This window comes from Colobus angolensis, unplaced genomic scaffold (assembly GCF_000951035.1).
Source record: "Colobus angolensis palliatus isolate OR3802 unplaced genomic scaffold, Cang.pa_1.0 Scaffold224, whole genome shotgun sequence".
NCBI classification, from domain to species: Eukaryota; Metazoa; Chordata; class Mammalia; order Primates; family Cercopithecidae; genus Colobus; species Colobus angolensis.
The window spans coordinates 5,606,044-5,624,029 of NW_012115422.1; the positions used below are offsets into that span (position 1 = coordinate 5,606,044).

The 17,986-nt window shown below is 38.8% G+C and overlaps 1 protein-coding gene across 1 annotated transcript in view; it reads right to left on the reverse strand.

Moving 5' to 3' along the window:
* TTN (titin) overlaps positions 1-17,986 on the reverse strand; it is a 273,017-nt gene that overhangs the window by 184,445 nt on the left and 70,586 nt on the right. The window contains exons 48-81 of the mRNA XM_011944051.1: positions 16,369-16,932; positions 15,609-15,890; positions 15,230-15,508; positions 14,514-14,792; positions 14,139-14,417; positions 13,734-14,021; positions 13,340-13,618; positions 12,967-13,248; positions 12,593-12,871; positions 12,205-12,483; positions 11,825-12,103; positions 11,414-11,701; positions 11,002-11,280; positions 10,575-10,856; positions 10,199-10,477; positions 9,802-10,080; positions 9,411-9,689; positions 9,021-9,308; positions 8,496-8,774; positions 8,000-8,281; positions 6,693-6,971; positions 6,295-6,576; positions 5,185-5,463; positions 4,781-5,068; positions 4,343-4,621; positions 3,971-4,249; positions 3,584-3,862; positions 3,184-3,471; positions 2,773-3,060; positions 1,914-2,195; positions 1,377-1,655; positions 975-1,256; positions 544-822; positions 154-441 (exon numbers count right to left, since the gene is read on the reverse strand). Coding sequence (XP_011799441.1) covers positions 154-441; positions 544-822; positions 975-1,256; positions 1,377-1,655; positions 1,914-2,195; positions 2,773-3,060; positions 3,184-3,471; positions 3,584-3,862; positions 3,971-4,249; positions 4,343-4,621; positions 4,781-5,068; positions 5,185-5,463; positions 6,295-6,576; positions 6,693-6,971; positions 8,000-8,281; positions 8,496-8,774; positions 9,021-9,308; positions 9,411-9,689; positions 9,802-10,080; positions 10,199-10,477; positions 10,575-10,856; positions 11,002-11,280; positions 11,414-11,701; positions 11,825-12,103; positions 12,205-12,483; positions 12,593-12,871; positions 12,967-13,248; positions 13,340-13,618; positions 13,734-14,021; positions 14,139-14,417; positions 14,514-14,792; positions 15,230-15,508; positions 15,609-15,890; positions 16,369-16,932 — 9,855 coding nt within the window. The remainder of the gene's footprint in view (positions 1-153; positions 442-543; positions 823-974; positions 1,257-1,376; positions 1,656-1,913; positions 2,196-2,772; positions 3,061-3,183; positions 3,472-3,583; positions 3,863-3,970; positions 4,250-4,342; positions 4,622-4,780; positions 5,069-5,184; positions 5,464-6,294; positions 6,577-6,692; positions 6,972-7,999; positions 8,282-8,495; positions 8,775-9,020; positions 9,309-9,410; positions 9,690-9,801; positions 10,081-10,198; positions 10,478-10,574; positions 10,857-11,001; positions 11,281-11,413; positions 11,702-11,824; positions 12,104-12,204; positions 12,484-12,592; positions 12,872-12,966; positions 13,249-13,339; positions 13,619-13,733; positions 14,022-14,138; positions 14,418-14,513; positions 14,793-15,229; positions 15,509-15,608; positions 15,891-16,368; positions 16,933-17,986) is intronic.

Genomic DNA, 17,986 nt, shown 5'->3' on the forward strand with positions numbered 1-17,986 from the left:
AAAGAAATCCAAGTGAGAAGTGCTTTTGCTTCTTAAAAAAAGGGAGCTAAGACTAAACATGAAGACAAAATAAAGAAACTCCAGGGAAGGCAGACATCACATCCACATGAAAGAGATGTTAGAGAAGCAGCAGCTTTTTCCCTGCACACTGACCTTGCACAGTCAGGACTGCTGAGCACTCATCGGAACCAGCTACGTTGGCAGCCACACACGTGTATATGCCTGTGTCGGAGGGCTCCAACAAGCTCAGATTCAAAGTACAGACGTTTTCCGAAAAGCTGGACTGACATTTGGGCCCACTAACAATCTCATTTCCGTCCTGAAACCAGCCAACTGAAATAGGGGCCGAACCAGAGACTCGGCACTCCAAAACAATTGAGGCCCCCAGGATGGCATTCACGTCTTTCAGCTTGCGGATGAAGGAAGGAGGCACAATCCGATCTATGTGGGGAAGGGTAGTTTTGCATTTAAAGAGAAGTTTTATTCTGTGCCCCTCCACCCCGTGGAAATATTGTATATGCACAAAAATCTCATTCTACTCACCAGAAACATGGACAGATACAGTGCAGTTACTTTTGCCAACACTGTTTTTCACTTCAAAGCTATATAACCCTTTGTCACTCATTTCTGCAGAGGGGATTTTAAGGGAAGCCACTTTATTGATGAATGTAATGTGATGTTTGCTGTCTGCAGACAATTCTCTTCCATCTTTGAACCACTTGGCTGAGAGTTCGGGTGTTCCAGTCACTACACATTCTAATGCAAAAGGATTTCCAGTAGTTACAGTCATGGGTTCTGGCTTCTCTATGATTCTGGCTGGTTCTAAAAGAAGAAGTATTTTTCATTGAAAACAAAGTCACCTTTCAAACTCAAGAGTACAATCACTGTTTTACTGGATAAGAGGAATATTTGAGGAAAATGATCATGGATCAATTAACTTGATTTTTTTTCTCTGGCTGTGCTTTGCTACTAACCTAGTACAGTCAAGACTGCAGAGCATTCTCTCATTCCAGCATCGTTTTTGATTTGGCATATATATTTTCCAGAATTAGATGCTTCTGGACTTCCCAGCTGGAGGGTTGCAATGTTATCAATGAATGAAATCCTGGTGTTCTCACTTTCTCTGATGACTTCACCTTTATCTTTCAGCCAGACAACAGAAATTGGCTGGAAGCCCTCCACTATGGCCCGTAACTCAACAGCATCCCCAATAAGTGTTGAGGTGTCACTTAGCTTTTTCACGAATCGTGGCGGTTCTGATGAAAGAAATTTGTGGTTAGAGGAAAAAATGTGAGAATCATGGCCACACAAGTTATTAGTTAGGCAAGAACAGATAGAAGTAAGGGGCATATATTTTTGTGCCCATGTATACAAACCTTTGAACTTGACAGAGCAAGAACACGTGTCACTTCCCACCTCATTAGTAGCTTTGCAGTGATATTCCCCAATATCGGAGGCTTCAAGGTTAAGGATATGAAGACTTGTATCGAAATTTTTCGAAGTGATTTTAAATTTCTTGCTGCTTCTAACTTGCTTTCGATCTTTAACCCATACTACTTCAAATGGAGGAGTTCCCGAAATTTCACATTGTAGAATCACATCAGAACCTTTAAGAGCTCCTACTGGAGAAGGCTTCTGGGTGAAAATAGGAGGTGCTACCAGAAAAAAAGAAGATAAACAATGAGAACACGTGCTTACTATAAAGGAAGAAAAAATTAAATCTAGAACCTTGAAGACTGACTGGTGTGATCATATGACAATACATGCTGACACAAGAAATGACAATTCATTAAAACTTGTTGAAGAATTGCAACAAAATAACCTTAATTATCCTTTTATTTTGGAGCTCATAACTTTGCTAAGAGCCCAAATCAGAGGAGGATAAAGAAACGAAGAAGTTTAGTGTGTCTAACCTTTCACTGTCAACGCTGTGCTGCAGCTGGCATCACCAACACCGTTATGAGCCTCACAAATGTAGTCCCCGCTGTCCTCAGCACTAGCTTCATTGATGGTAAGCAATGCCACAGAATGAATGAATGACATGTTGTATTTCCAACTTTCATGAAGTTCACTGTCATTTCGGAACCATGAAACTTTGATTTCTGGGGAACCACTTATTTTACATTCCAGTTGAATGGATTCTCCCTGCTTTGCAACTTTTGAAGCTTCTAATTTCTTAACAAACTTTGGAGGTTCTAGTAAACCAAACGAAACAGTCAGTGAGGGATATTTATTATACATGTTAAAAGAGCTTGTTTTTGTAGCTGAAAATCTCATGAATTTATATTTAAACTGGTTTGTTATTAAGAATATACTTTCTGAGGATTTTGCAGTAAAATAAGTTATCTTTTAAGTTAAATAATCTCATAACATTTTTAATAATCTAGTTGATACTTTTTTTAGTTTGACTATGTAAGTTAAAACATAAAAGTTAATGTATTATAGATGTATTTGATCAACATTTAGTAATGGTAAATCAGAATGCCATATAACAAGAAAGCATTAAAAAATGGACTAGACAGTTAAAATGACATTTAACAAATTTCAGTTAAACAATACTTTTTGATAAGATTACACTTAGAGATGCCCTAATGTAAAGAACAATATAAAGAGAAAACACAACTTTGATTAATGTTGCCTCCAACACTAATATACAAATTCTAACATGTCCAGTTAGTTTATCTCAAGCACTTAAAAACCAAAGAAACTTTTATAAGACAATTAGGCAAACATGGTGAGGAACAAATATTGCGAAAAGCCATGGAATGATACCTTTTACACTGAGCTGAGCTGAGCACATGTCTTTGCCAACATCATTGGTTGCTTGGCAAGTATATTGACCAGAGTCTCCTTTGCCTACTTTAAGAATTCTCAAATGAGGAGTGTTTGCCACACATGTGATTGTATAGTTTCCTCCAGGACGAATCTCCTTGTTATCTTTTGACCAAGTAATTCGCATTGGTTGAGCACCAGTAACATGACACTCAAAATCAGCACTTTCTCCAGCAATAACATCTATAGACACAGGCTTGATGTCAAAGAAGGGAGATTTCTTGGGTTCTGGAAGATGAGAAGAAAGGCAATGTGTATTTTTTTTTTTTTTTTTGCCATTGGTCATTTCTACTTTGACAATGAAATATGAAGTCACAGTTTGCAAAGAAAAAGTGTGACATATGAACAAACCTCTTGCTGTGAGTCTAGCACTAGAAGATGCTGTTCCGAGTGGGTTGGAAGCTGAGCAAGAGTACTGGCCAGAGTGACTCAAGTCAGTTTGCAAAATTTTTAAAGTTGCCACATTATCTACAAACGATGTCTGTAGATTTTCATCATCTCTTAAAAGTACTCCATCTCTATACCAGCACACTTGGATGGGTGCAGAGCCATTTAATCGACAAGTGAGTGTAACAGGTAACCCCACAGTTTGTTCAATGTCTTTTAATTGTCTTGCAAAGGAAGGTGGGAGTTGGCGCTCTGTAGGGAGACACGTAATACTTAAGGCATTAGGAGATGAAATGAGAACTTCATCATAAAGATACAAGAGTTAAGGAAAAAAGGAATTTCTTAATTTGTAAAATATCATCACCTTGAATTCTGAACACAGTCTTAGAGGAAGCAGTTCCTATACTATTTTCTGCTTTGCATGTGTACTCTCCGCTGTCATTGAGGTTCACCTTATTAAAAACAAGCGTGGCCACATTGTTTGTAAAGTAGGTCCTGTATTCAGGAGTTGGCCGTAATTTGGTGTCTCCTTTGTACCAAGACACTGTAATTTCTGGTGTCCCAGCAACTTGGCATTGTAAAGAAACCGAATCTCCAACTGATGCCTCCAGAGGTTCCAGTTCCGTAACAAAATAAGGTGGTTCTAAGGAAGAAAGGCTCAAAATCAGCAACTGGAATTAATGAATATCAAAGAAACTATGCTACGTGTTAGAAGAATGCAAATGATTTACAAGACAATAAGACAACGCACCTAATGTAGATACCAGAGCTCCACAAACATCCCTTCCTGCCTCATTTTCAATCTCGCAGGAATACTGTCCTGCATCTCTTTTTGTGCTATTCAGAATTTCCAGGATACAAGTTTTCTCTGTTGTGACTATGTTACATTTTTCAGAGGTAGTTATGTTAAAACCATCCTTTTTCCAAGTGACAGAAATTGGAAGTGTTCCAGTGTAGGTGCTCTCCAGAATTATGGACTTCCCTGGTTCTACAGAATGATCACTTAATCTCTTCACAAATGCAGCTGGTTCTAGTAAGTGACAAAGCACAGCAGTTAAACACAATAAAAACACAAGTATGTCAGTATACAGAAAATAGAAAAAGCAAATCCACTTGAGCAAACCTTTTACAAAGAGACGGGTAGTGCAAGATGCTTGGCCAGCGTCGTTAGAAACCACACAGGTGTATTCCCCACTCTGAGATATGTCAATATTAAATAATTCCAGTTCTGCCACAGTGTCTTCAAAATAGATGTTACACTGGTCTCCTTTCACTAGTTCTCTGGCACCTCTGAACCAGCCGACTTTGAATGGAGGGGTTCCTCTAATAACACTTGTGAAGGTTACATTTTTCCCTGGTAGTATTTCCAAAGGTTCAGGTTCTTTCACAAAAGAGGGTGGTTCTATATAGACGTGGAGAACAATGAAAAGATCCTGTAAGCTTCAAATAGAGTTGCAATTTTGAATAAAACTTTAGAGCACTTTCGAATGTTTGTCAACATAGATGTGCACCTGAAGAGGAGTTTGTGTGAAATTCCTTACAAGTTGGACTGTCTACTGACCTTGTACAGTTAGCACTGCGCGACATTCATCAGACCCAGCGACATTAGCAGCCACACATGTGTAATTGCCCATATCTGATGAATCCAGAGAATTCAACTGCAATGTGCAGACATTATCTGAAAATGCGGTCTGGTACTTTGCTCCACTGACAATCTTAGTTTTTTCATGAAACCAGGCAACTGAGATGGGTGATGATCCAGCTACTTTGCATTCCAAGATGCAAGAGGCACCTAACACCCCACCAGTATTTTTCAGTCTTCGTGTGAAAGAGGGAGGAACTGTTCGGTCTGTGTGAGGAAAGTTAAGAGACTCATCATGATTTGAAAGAATAGAAGAGACTTGAAAGAAGGAAACTTGTAAAAGGAATTTGCACAAGCAACCAGAGAAAAATAGCAGAACTAACCTGAAACATCAACTACAGCTGTGCAGCTGCTTTTCCCAACATTATTTTGAACCTGGAAAGTGTATGTGCCTGCATCTTGCCTTTCAACTGAGAGAATCTTTAAGGAAGAGATTTTGTTGTAGAAGCTAAATTTGTGTTTTTGGCTGCTGGTCAACAGCTTTCCATCCTTGTACCATTCAACAGAGAGTTCCGGAGTGCCAGCCACCTTACACTCCAGAGTGCACGTTTCTCCTACAGTCACTGTCATCGGTCCTGCCTTCTCAACAATGACTGCGGGCTCTGAAATAAAACATGATATCCATTTGTCAAAGTCTGGGGTCTTTGCTGTGTCTCTACTATCACATTCACTAAGATTGTTTCTCCCAATGAGATGGTTATGTTAGGGTGCTCGCTCTCTCGACTTTAAAGTGTGATTCCATAATTACATGCAATCATAGAATGATCGCTAATTTTTATTTTAATATTTTTTCTTTTTAGTTTTCTTTTTTCTTTATGTTTTACTTTTCCCACCACTCTTGATGTCATCTTATAGCAATTATTCTTAAGAAATATATGTTCATGCACGACTCAACTCAAAACGATTTAAACAATGTGCATTAGATAGTATATATTGATTTCCACTTGACCCTCTGTAGAGCAAAGGCTACAGGTTATTGTGAATTACTTGGTATTTTTGCTCTACTTTAAGGTGCTAAAGACAATTCTTTGAAAGATGTTATTCAAACAATTGTTTAATTGTCATTTAATTTTATGTGCAAGCTTTGCTATCAAATGCCAACCTTTGGAGTTCTTGTTAGTTTTAACAATTACTCTTGTAGCACATGCTGGGCTCTGTATTCTTTCATGCTTAATCAAAGAGAGTCATGATTACATCTGCTAATTGATTAAGACAGGTAGTTATTAAACAATAAAACAGATGTTTACTTTTGTTAGAATCACAGAAACAGAAAAGAGTGTTTGAAAGATCAACTATGTCTTTCCTCTTGACCTTTCAAATAGATGAGGATAACTATAGTTCTAGAAGAAATTCAGAAAAAGAGTCTGCCAGTAACTCTTAGTAATTCATTCCAGCATTTGGCACCAGTTTCTATCGTGGGTTATTGTACCAACCTAAGACGGTCAGTGTGGCCATGTTCTCCCTCATTCCACCATCATTCTTGATTTGGCAGATATACTTTCCAGCATTAGCTGGCTCTGCTTTTGCAAACTGCAGAGTTGCAACATTTTCCACAAATGTAATCCTGATGTTTTCACTTTCTCTAATCACTTCTTCCTTCTCTTTAAGCCACTGGACAAAAATAGGCTGGGCGCCTTCTATGGATGCTTGTAATTCAGCAGGCTCTCCAGCTACAACAGTGAGGCTGTTCAGTTTGGAGAGAAATCTTGGTGGTTCTGGACAGGAAAAGATGGATGGAGATTTTTGAAAAGATTGTCCACATCATGTGAGTGAAAAAAATGGGATTTTGCACATTTATGACATTTCTGCCATGTGAATGCACTATCTTTACCTTTCAGTTTTACAGTACAAACGCAAGTATCACTTCCCACTTCATTCTGTGCTTTGCAGTGGTATTCACCGATGTCTGAAGTGTCCACATTGAGAATGTGAATACTTGTGTGGAAGTTTTTGGATGCAATCTTGTATTTCTTGCTGCTTCTGAGTTGCCGCTTGTCTTTGTACCACACCACCTCAAATGGTGGTGTTCCCGAAAGTTCACATTCAAGACTGACTTCGGCATTTTTAAGGGTTTCTACTACAGGAGGGAAGCTGCTAAAAACAGGTGGCTCTGTAAAAAACAAGAATTTCTCATGAATTGGGCTACTGAATTTCACAGAATGAAAGTTTTTTATTTGTCTTTACATTGGAAAAAAAGTTAAGATATTCTAATGGGTAAGTAGAGTCCAGCACAATCACTCCATGGGATAACAGCCTTCACAAGATAACCAGCTAGATGGGCAGAGAACCCAGATAGATCCTAGATGTTGTTACTGAAAAGTTCAACATTCTGTCTACTCCCCCTTACTGATGTGTCTTAGGCTACAAAGATTGAAACAAAAATTGTAAATAAGCAAGTATAGCAATAAATAGGATTTGCACTAAGTATGGAATTCTAATTTCAAGGATTTTTTTTTATATATGTTCTGTAACAGACACCTGGAAGTCACCACAACATCTGTGATCTAAGTCTTCCATTTCAGCAAATGATTACTGCAATAACTGTCTTACCACAAGACAAACTTGGCCTTTGTGACAAAAAAAAAAAGCACAGGAAAATTGCAGCAAAAAAATACGGGTACTGTTTGTACCAAGGTACAGTCATATAATTTTTAAAAGATAGGAAGTGATCCTTGAGAGAGAAGAAAAAAATATGATTGTCCTCTTTTAAACACAAGTTTAAAACCTGTATTGCTCTCACTTTGCATAGATATAGTAAATGGTGCTTGTTGTTAATGATATAGATTATAGTGAGAATGATATATCTGTAAGTTGATTGCAGGCAAAAGACTAATTTTAAAATGCCTACTTCATTTTTTTGTATGCAGTTTTGGAACATCATGTTTGATGTTTGGCAAATGTGTTGAGGTAATCAGAATTATGACACTGGAATAACAGAAAAATATTTCATGATGACTAGTTACATGTAAGCAAAATTCAAGAAGGAAAAACATCTAAAAAGGGAAATAATACTAGCTCAGAAAAATATTCTATGATCTCAAATGGAAACTAAAATGATAGTAAATGAATAAAGAGCTATAATACCCAGGGGAGAAGACAGTTTTCATTTAATGAGAAACACAAGAACAAGATGTCTACCTTTTACTATAACCTTGGTACTGCAGCTTGTGCTGCCAGCAGGATTCCGAGCCTCACAAATGAAATCTCCACTGTCCTCAGTACTGAGATTGTTCATCTGTAGGACGGCCACTGAGTCAATGAAAGTCATTCTGTACTTATCACTGGCTGGAAGTTCATGTTCATTTCGGAACCATACAACTCTGATTTCTGGGGATCCAGCTATCTTGCATTCAAGTCGTGAAGAGTCACCTGCTTTCACAATTTTGGATGCTTCTAATTTCTTTACAAACTTTGGTGGTTCTAAAGAGTCAGGAAAGAGGAGCGTATGAGGGAACAGAAATAAATAACAATAGTTAAATTAAGTAATACACAGGGAAGAGAAAAACATGAGCAAATACTGTCTACTATGTTAGAAAGAATACTACTTTCTTGATTGTTTAGAGACATTGTAACTGAATACAGAGAACCATAGACACAGTCAGACAGAAACATAAAAGCAATCAAACGTGCACACCTGTCACAAGTAACATTGTAGTACAAGAGTCGCTACCAACATCATTGGTAACGTGGCAAGTATACTGTCCAGTCTTAGAAGCATCCACTGAGTAGAGATTTAAGAAGCTAGTCGACCCTTCCAAGCCAATGAAACATTTAGGACCTGAGACAAGTTCCACATCATCCTTAAACCATTTTATTTTAAATGGTGGTGTTCCTTTTAGTACTGCCTTGAATTCCACTGTAGAATCAGGTATGGCTTGTTGTCGCCCAGGTTTCACTAGGAAGCTTGGTGGTTCTATAGATTTTGAGAGAAATATATTTAATTATGTTGCTTGCAGTTGAATTATTGTGACAGTTTTATGGACATTTAAGAAAACACTCTTGAAAAGAGGCAATGGCTAAATATTTCTTGAACACAATGAATATGTGTCTAAAGAGCCAGAATCACAGAGATTTTAGCTCTAAAGGATACAAAGGTAAGAGTGATACATTTAAGAACCATTCACAAAGAAGAACCAAGAAGAGGTAAAGAAATTCTAACCTTTCACAGTTAAGATGCCACTGCATGCATCATCGCCTGCTACATTTGACACTTTGCATGTGTAATTTGCAGTATCTTCTAATTCCAGATTATTAACTTCTAGAGACACAGATCTCTCATGGCATACAAGTCTGTATTTTGCACTTGTGGATATTTCTTTTCCATCCTTAAACCACTGAGCACTAATGGGAAGTGAACCAGAAACCTTGCACTCCATATGAATAGAAGAGCCCAGAACTTTATCCATTTTGGTTAGTTTTTTGGTGAATGATGGAGGAATATTTTGATCTGTCCAATGCAAACAGCAAAACACATCCATTAATCTCTCGCTATTTGTTTACAAAAGACATACTCTAAATAAGGGAAGTTGACTGGGGTAAAGATACAAACCTAGCACTCTTAGGTAGGCATCACAGCTACTGCTTCCAAAGTCATTTTCCACCTTGAAAGTATACTGACCGCTGTCCTGTGTCATTACTGACTGAATCCTAAAACTGGCCACGTTGTTTTCAAAACTCATTGAAAAGTATCTACTGGGAACTATTTGTTTCCCATCTTTAAGCCATTTCACTTTGAGTTCTGGTGTTCCAGCCACAACACATTCCAAAGTCACGGGATCTTTCTCCGTAACATCAACTGATTTAGCTTTCTCTATGATTTGAGCTGGTTCTGTAGTAGAAATGAAAATGTGGATGAGTTACATTGATAACTCCACTAGAAATAATGTCTGATCATGAAACTGTCTCTGTAGACTATCTTTGAAAGAGAATAGCTTACAAACCTTGTACTAAAAGGAAAGCATAACACCTCTCAACTCCTGACTCATTCTTGGCTTGACACGTGTATCTCCCACTGTGTCCATTATCCACACTTCTGATTTGAAGTGTGGCCACACTGTCCACAAATGAAATATAGATGTTATCATCTTCATCAAGAATCTGATCATCCTTTAGCCAGGTTATAGAAATAGGAGGAGAACCTGCCACGATACTCTGAAAGGTGGCAGAAGTTTTCAAAACAGTAGTGGTATTTTCTATCTTCTTAATAAATGATGGTGGTTCTGTGGTTAAATAAAAAAATGTGAAAAGAAGAGACATATTGTAACTCCTACCCATAATCATAAGATTAAAAAGCCTTACAGAATTTTTATTTGGTAGGCTCCTTCTTGTAAAACTGACCTTTCAGGGCAACTCTAGCACTGCAAGAGCAGCTGCCACCTTCATTGGATACAATGCACTGGTATTCCCCAGTGTCTGAAGGGTCACACTTGGTTATATGGAGGTTAAAAACAGACACTCTGTCAGTCAATGTGTATTTTTTGCTGCTTCGAATTTCCTTGTTATTCTTCAGCCAAGTGACTTCAAATGGAGGTGTTCCTGTAACTTCACATTCCAGCTCCACGTCACTATCTTTTACTACCTCCACAGGCTTCAGCTCTCTGATAAAGGTGGGGGGTTCTAAAGATTCAAAAGGAAGACAGTAGCTTACTTAAGGGAAGACTCCAAACCTATCAGGCAGCACAGCCAAAATGGAGAATAGATTCCATTCACAAACCTTTCACTTTGAGTTCAATGCTGCAGCTCGCCGTGCCCGCATCATTTCGAGCTTCACAGACGTAAGTCCCACTATTTTCTACCCTGGCACTAGAAATCTGGAAAGTGGCTAAACCATCAATGAAGGAAATGCCATGTTTCTGAATAGCTGTTATTTCATTCCCATCTAGATACCAAGACACTCGAATTTCGGGAGTGCCTGTTATTTGGCATTCAAATGTTGTTGACTGTCCATTCCTCAGCACTAAGACTGGACTGGGCTTCTTAATGAATTGAGGAGGTTCTAAAGATGGAAAAAGAATTGTGATGTTCAATATTTTTAAAAACAGGTCACTGGGCAAAACTGCTTTCTTAAGCATTTTTCCCTCCCCACCCCCAGGCAAGAAAATTTAGACAAGCAAGAAAGTGAGGAGATGTAGAGACCAGACCTTTTACAAAGAGAGTGACTTTACTGGTTGCTGTGCCAACATCATTGCTTAGTTGGCAAATGTAGGTTCCGGAATCGGTAGCTTTGGCTGCAAAGAGCTCTAGAATGGTAGAGGTGTCGTCCTTCCAAACCGAGCGGGCTGCTCCTGAGTGTAGCTCTTTGTTATCTTTAAACCACTTTATTGTCATGGGTGCAGTGCCACCCACAAGAGCCTTTAACTGAACCCTTGTGTTGGGATTGACATCTTGTGACTGTGGCTTTTCCACAAAATAAGGGGGTTCTGGGGTGAAAGAAAAAAGAAGCAAAAGAAAAGAGGAAGTTTTATTTTATAACTTAGCAATAAAGGTAAAAATTGAGAAATGAAAGAAAAATATTTTGTAAGTTCTTGACAAGTGGAAGTAAAATTTGCCAACCTTTGACTGTCAGATGCCCACTGCACTGGTTGTGCCCTGCCTTATTGGTGGCAGAACAAGTGTATGTCCCGCTGTCTGTACCTTCCAGTTGACTGATTTCCAAGAAGGCAGTATTGTCATGAAAAGAGAATTTGTACTTTTCACTAGCTGATATTTCTTGGTCATCTTTGAACCACTGGATGCTTATGGGATGTGACCCAGCCACTATGCATTCTAAGTCAATGAAAGAGCCTTTAATGCTGTCCATTTTCTTCAGCTTTTTGGTAAATGAAGGAGGTATGATAAGATCTATTCAATGAAAAAGCAAACAACAAAAAAAAGGTCAATCTACTAACTTGTATTTTTTTTTAATTTTAAGGGAAGAAGGAGCATGGAGATGCCCAATCCTTCCTATAGAAGAACAATACCAACCTAATACATTAATTCTAGCCTTGCAGCTGCTCCTCCCAACATCATTTTGGACCTCGAAAGTATATTCTCCACTATCTTTCTTTTCTGTAGAAATAATCTTCAGTATTGAGACTGTATCAGTAACACTGATTTTATATTTTGAGCCCAGGGTCAGTTCTTGGCCATCTTTAAACCATTTGGCTGTAATCTCCTTAGTCCCTGAAAATTTAACCTGCAAAGTGGCTGGGTCTCCATGGGTGACATCTATAGACACAGCTTCCTCGGTGATTGTTGCAGGTTCTGTAGAAAACAAAGGGATAGATGTGGGTTGTGCATCACCCTGCTGAAAGGCTTACATCTGCATTTCTTCCTCAAACCCAAGGCAAACTTTCTGAACCAACCTTTTACTGAGAGTAATGCAGAACATCTTTGTATTCCTGCATCATTTTTGGCCTGACAGACATATTTCCCATCATGCTTGACTTCAATGCCACTGAGGTACAAACTGGCCACATTGTTCTCAAAGGTCATTCTTATGTTATCATCTTCAGTGATTTCATCGTTGTCTTTTAGCCAAGTCACCATAATTGGCAAGGAGCCCTTCAGAGTGGCCTGGAAGGCAGCTGTGCCTCCTCGGAGGGAGCTGGTACTCTCGATCTTCTTTATGAAGGATGGGGGTTCTAACAGAAGAATTAATTCTCAATCAATATTATCCCTATAGTAAAACTGGCTTAAAAAGAAGAATTGACTCTTCAGCAGAGCCAATCCATCACTGGAACCAACACTAACCTCTTAAAGTCACCCTGGCACTGCAGATGCTGCTGCCCACCTCATTGGTCACCCGACACTGGTATTCACCAGCATCTGCAGCTACAAACTTGAGGATCTGCAGGCTAACCAGATGATCCTGAATGAAGGTCTTAAACTTTCTACCACTTCGCAGGGTTGTGTTGTCTTTGAACCAAGTGATCTCAAAGGGAGGAGTGCCTGCCACCTCAGCCAGCAACATGACATCGTACTCCTTTAAGACTTCAATTGGTTTAAATTCCTTGGTAAAGTAAGGTGACTCTACAGTAAAAAAAGGAATGATTTGCATTAAGGGAGGAGGGGTCTGTGCCATGGGCCATAACTTTGGCAACACAAGAGGCAAAGTGAACACAAACCTTTGACTATTACAATGCTACTGCAGTGGTCACTGCCAGCCTCATTCTGGGCCTCACACATATATTCACCACTGTCTTCGATGCCAACATCTGTCAGTTTTAGAACTGCAGCAGACTCCACAAAAGACATTCTGTGTTTGCTGCTCTCCTTAATTTCTCTATCATTTGCAAACCATGTTATTTTAATTGGAGGGGTACCAGTTACTTTGCAGGCTAGCTGGGTGGCATCTCCCTTCTTTAACAGCTGTGATGGCTCTAACTTTTCAACAAATGTGGCAGGTTCTGTGGAAGGAAGGAATTTATTAAGAAATGCGAGAAAGAGGAGAGAATGTATAACAAGGTAGCACAAAGATGTCAAGAAAACAACGCAAACCTTTTACAAACAAGTTTGCACTGCATTCCACGCCTCCAGCGACATTGCTGACTTTACATGTGTATGTGCCTGAATCAGAGGTTTTTACTGCATAAAGTTCCAAGGAACTCTCTAAAGCTTCTTTGGTGATATAGCAGCTTCCACCAGAAACCAGCTCTTTGTTGCCCTTAAACCATCTGATTGTGAGAGGAGTAGATCCTTGGAAAGTGCTCTTCAGGCAGACTGCTGAGCCAGGCAGAACATCCTTTGAGCCGGGTTTAATTACAAAACTGGGTGGTTCTGAAGAAGGGGTATAAGAAAGAATTTCAAAGGGTTAAGAGGTCTGATCTAAGGGAAGATGACTTAATTTGAACATAATCTTTAATAAGGATAAAATGCAAAGTCTCCAGCCAACCTTGCACAATCAGGGCTCCACTGCTGTCTTTGCTTCCCACGGAATTTGTGGCTCGACAAGTGAAATTCCCTGCATCATTCATGTCTACTCTGATGATCTCCAAAGAAGCTGTGCCTTCCACAAATGCTATCCTGTATCTGTCAGAAGAAGTTATTTCTTTGCCATCCTTAAACCAGGACACCCTCATGGGGAGGGAGCCTGCAATTTTGCAGTCCAGTCTGCAGGTACCATTAACAACACTATCCACGTTGCGCAAGGGTTTGGTAAAAAATGGAGCAATGTCTCGATCTGTTTGTGGCACAAGAAGGGAGAAATGGTCAATATAGAAAAGTGCTCAGTGATTGACTTTAGGCCATTTGTTGGGTTTCAAATGCATATGCAGCATCATTTTCTAAAAATACTAACCTAATACAGTGAATGTAGTCTCACAGGAGCTGCTGCCCACTTCATTGGAAATCTCAAATGTGTATTGGCCACTATCGTGCAGCTCAGCTGAATAAAATTTGAGCTGGGCAACATTGTTTTTAAAACTTATTCGGTATTTTTTACTGGCGACCAAGGGTCTCCCATCTTTGTACCATTTGGGTTTCAGTTCTGGCGTGCCTGCCACTGTGTACTCCAGTGTGGCGGGATCTCCTGCTGTCACCTGGATCAGTTCTGCTCGCTCAATGATTTTGGCAGGTTCTACGATGGTATGAAATAGTTAGGATCCTAAATGCATAGTAGGGTTTCACTTTAAATCTAAGTAGCAATTTGAGGTTTAAATGTTCCTACACAAACCTTTAACTATTAATTCCCCAACAGATGTTTGGCTTCCAGCTTCATTTTCAGCCAGGCATGTGTATTTGCCTCCAAAACTAATCTGAACATCAGGGATTATCAAGACTGCAACACCATTGGAAAAGCTCATTTTGATTTTTCCGTCTTCTCTAATGACCTCTTGTCCTTTCATCCATGTGACAGAAATGGGTTCTGACCCTCTCACAGCAGCTTGCAGGGTAACAGTTTGTCCTGCTAGTGCAATAAAATCATCTACTTTCTTTACGAAGGTTGGAGGTTCTAGTTAAGGAAAGAGAGCACATAAAACATATCAATTCCCGAACACTTTCAACACCATCTATATTTAAGAGTTTTATCAAGATTATATTTATCTTGTCCCAATACTATTTCATAGTGTTAATTAGAAGAAGAAATAAAAGTTAAGAATAATTATAATTCCATCCAAGAGATAGAGGTATAGACGATACATGTTTGTCAGCTGACAAAATGGCTTATTATGTAATTCCCTTTTGGTATCAGATAATAGATATTTACACTGGTCTCAGGAAAAAGGCCAGGTGAAAGTTATTCACTTTGTTCCCAAGGTCCCAGGTCAAACCAAGACAAAACAAATTTAAAGGATAGGACAAGAGAAAAAAGTATCAGTTTTTCTTCCATGGGGTAAGAAAGCTATTTTGACAATTTATTAAAGAGACATTAGCTTTTCAAGCACTAACCTTTGAGTAAGTGTGTTGCCCTGCAGCCACACTTGCCAACTTCATTAGCAACAACACATTCATAGTCACCAACATCCGCGCTATTAAAAGAAAAGATCTCCAGACACACAAGAGACTTCTGAGAAAACAATCTGTATTTTTTACTACTTCGAATTTGTTTCTTATCTTTAAACCAGCTAATTTCAAATGGTCCAGTGCCTGAGATTTCACATTGAAGTAGAGCATTTGTTCCTCTCACTATGTCCGCAGGCTCAAGAGTTTTGATGAAAGAAGGAGGTTCTACAAAAGCATGAAAGCATTGTGTAAGTAATGAGTAATAAGTAATTAAAAGGGAAATCTTTTCTCAGAAAAATACTGGATGGAAACTCAGTAAACAAACCTTTGATAACTATTTCAGTACTGCAGCTATCACTGCCAACGTCATTCACTGCTTCACATGAGTAACTCCCACTGTCTTCAACTTTTACATCCGTAATATCAAGTATGGCCTCAGAATTGACAAAATACATTCGGACTGTGTTACTTTCACTGAGTTCTTTGTTATTTTTAAACCAAGTAACCTGGATCACAGGTGAGCCTTTCAGCTTGCAATGGAGGCGTGCTGATTCACCTGGCAGCATTAAATAAGAGGGATCCACCTTCTTCACGAAGGATGGTGGTTCTACATGCAGTTTACAAAAAAGAAAAAGGAGAAGATATCTGAAACATAAACTCCACAAAAGAAAAGTAGACATATACAACAAGGAGACCCAACACACATAAAATTTCTGAAAAAGCTAAGACACTTTCCCAGTCTCTTGATTTAAAATAAAATAACAATAAACAGACTACCTACACAAAGAACAATTTTATAAAAGAAGATAGTTAAGAATTTCCCAGACACTTGGAATTTTTTTCTTAGAAGGAATTTTAAGCAAGCTTTGTTAATAGCAGACAATTTAGAAGAACAAAAGTAAGTGAACTTTGAAGAGGATTAAAACAATAAAATCAAACAATGCCAGAACTTTCCCAAACCATAATGTTTGCTGAATGGCATTATTTTAATAACAAAGTGTACTGACTGAATTGTTTGCCAACAGTTTTTCTACCGAGGATTCCTTGCAGAGAAGGGACTGGAAATACATTCACATGTTTCTTACCTCTGACAGTGACTGTGGCTGAACAGGAGCTGCTTCCAGCCTCATTTGAAGCTATACAGACATAGGTTCCTGAATCTCTCAATTTGGCCAGAGGAATCTCAAGTGTTGCTATTTTATCTTCAAAACAGATCTTATAATCTTTCCCTGAGGGGAGTTTTTGCCCATCTTTGTTCCACGTAACTGTGACTTTTCTGTCTTCATCTACTTGGCACTCAAGGCGGACCTTCTTATTGATAGCAGATTGCACAGACTCTAATTCTTTAATGAAATGTGGCTTATCAATGATGACCAACTCTGCTTGGCAGATGTCTGCTCCAAATTTGTTAGAAGCCTTACAAGAATAAACTCCTCTATCTTGAATGGTAAGGTTTGAGAGTTCTAAAATGTGTTTGTTTTCTGCATCGGAAATCTTCCGGTTAGGTGAAGGTGAGAGTGCAGCACCATCTTTCTGCCAAATGGTTTCTATCACAGGAGTCCCTGTCACTGTGCAGAGGAACTTGGCTGACTTACCCACAAAAGTCGTAAGGGACTTAGGTCTGGAGAGAAAGGTTGGTGGATATGCCTCTGCAAAAGAAATTTTTCCAGCATTACATTTAGTCCCCACCAAAGCACTTGCTGTAATTATATATTCCGAGACAGAGAAAAGATGAGTTAAGTCTTTAGATAGACGTGAGCCATAATTTAAAATAGAGTAATGCGTTAATAAGAACAAAAGACTGTCAAAGGAAAGGGATGAGAGTGTTCTTTATAAAGGAGCAAGACATCACTTTACTTGTCTCTATCAAAGAAAAGACAAGTGTTCCTTTATTAAGTAACATTGCTAAAGATTTGTCCATTTTACTGGCTGATTGTTTAATTATTTGATAAGCTATTGAGCTTATGCTTTAATTCTGCAAATTAGAAGACTATGCAAGGAAGATAAAGAAAATGTATTTGACTCTTCTGAAGAGTAGGGATATTAAGTGATGAGAAGATTGAAGTAGTTGTGTAATGTCTTTGTAACCCTCATGTCAACTGCCTGGAAATTCTTATATGGCTTAACTATGAATGCATCCTCTAGGCCAACTCAAACTTGTAAAAATATTTAATAGCAGCAACTTCCCCTTTCCATTCTGCATCTTGAAGCCAGACTTTCAGAACCTCTCTTTTTAATTTTTTTAAGTCATCCTCTTTATCCTTTCCTCTTATTATCTGAAGCTTCAATATTAGTTGCATTCCTAAATTGACCTAATTTGAGTAAAGAAACTTCCAAAAGTGTCAGTATGAATAATATCATGCACTTGGTTTTATGGAGACATTTTGACCAGAGTGAAAAGCATTGGTTGGGTCATCATGGGCCTGGGTTTTTCTTAGGATCATGTAAAAGGATTGTAGAGAAGAGGAAGCTATAGGGAACCTGATCGTTTTCATGTCCAAGAGATGTGCTGCATTTGCCCTTCCCCTTGATATTCTCATTGACAAAGAAGACCAAGAGACAGCCTTCCCTGACAGTCCAAGTATGGCTTGACTGCATCTCTACCCCGTCCTCAAAACATAGTTCATACTCACACTTTCTCTTGGGAAGAGGGAAAGAAAGAAAGATAGAGAGGAAGGAAGGAAGGAAGGAAGGAAGGAAGGA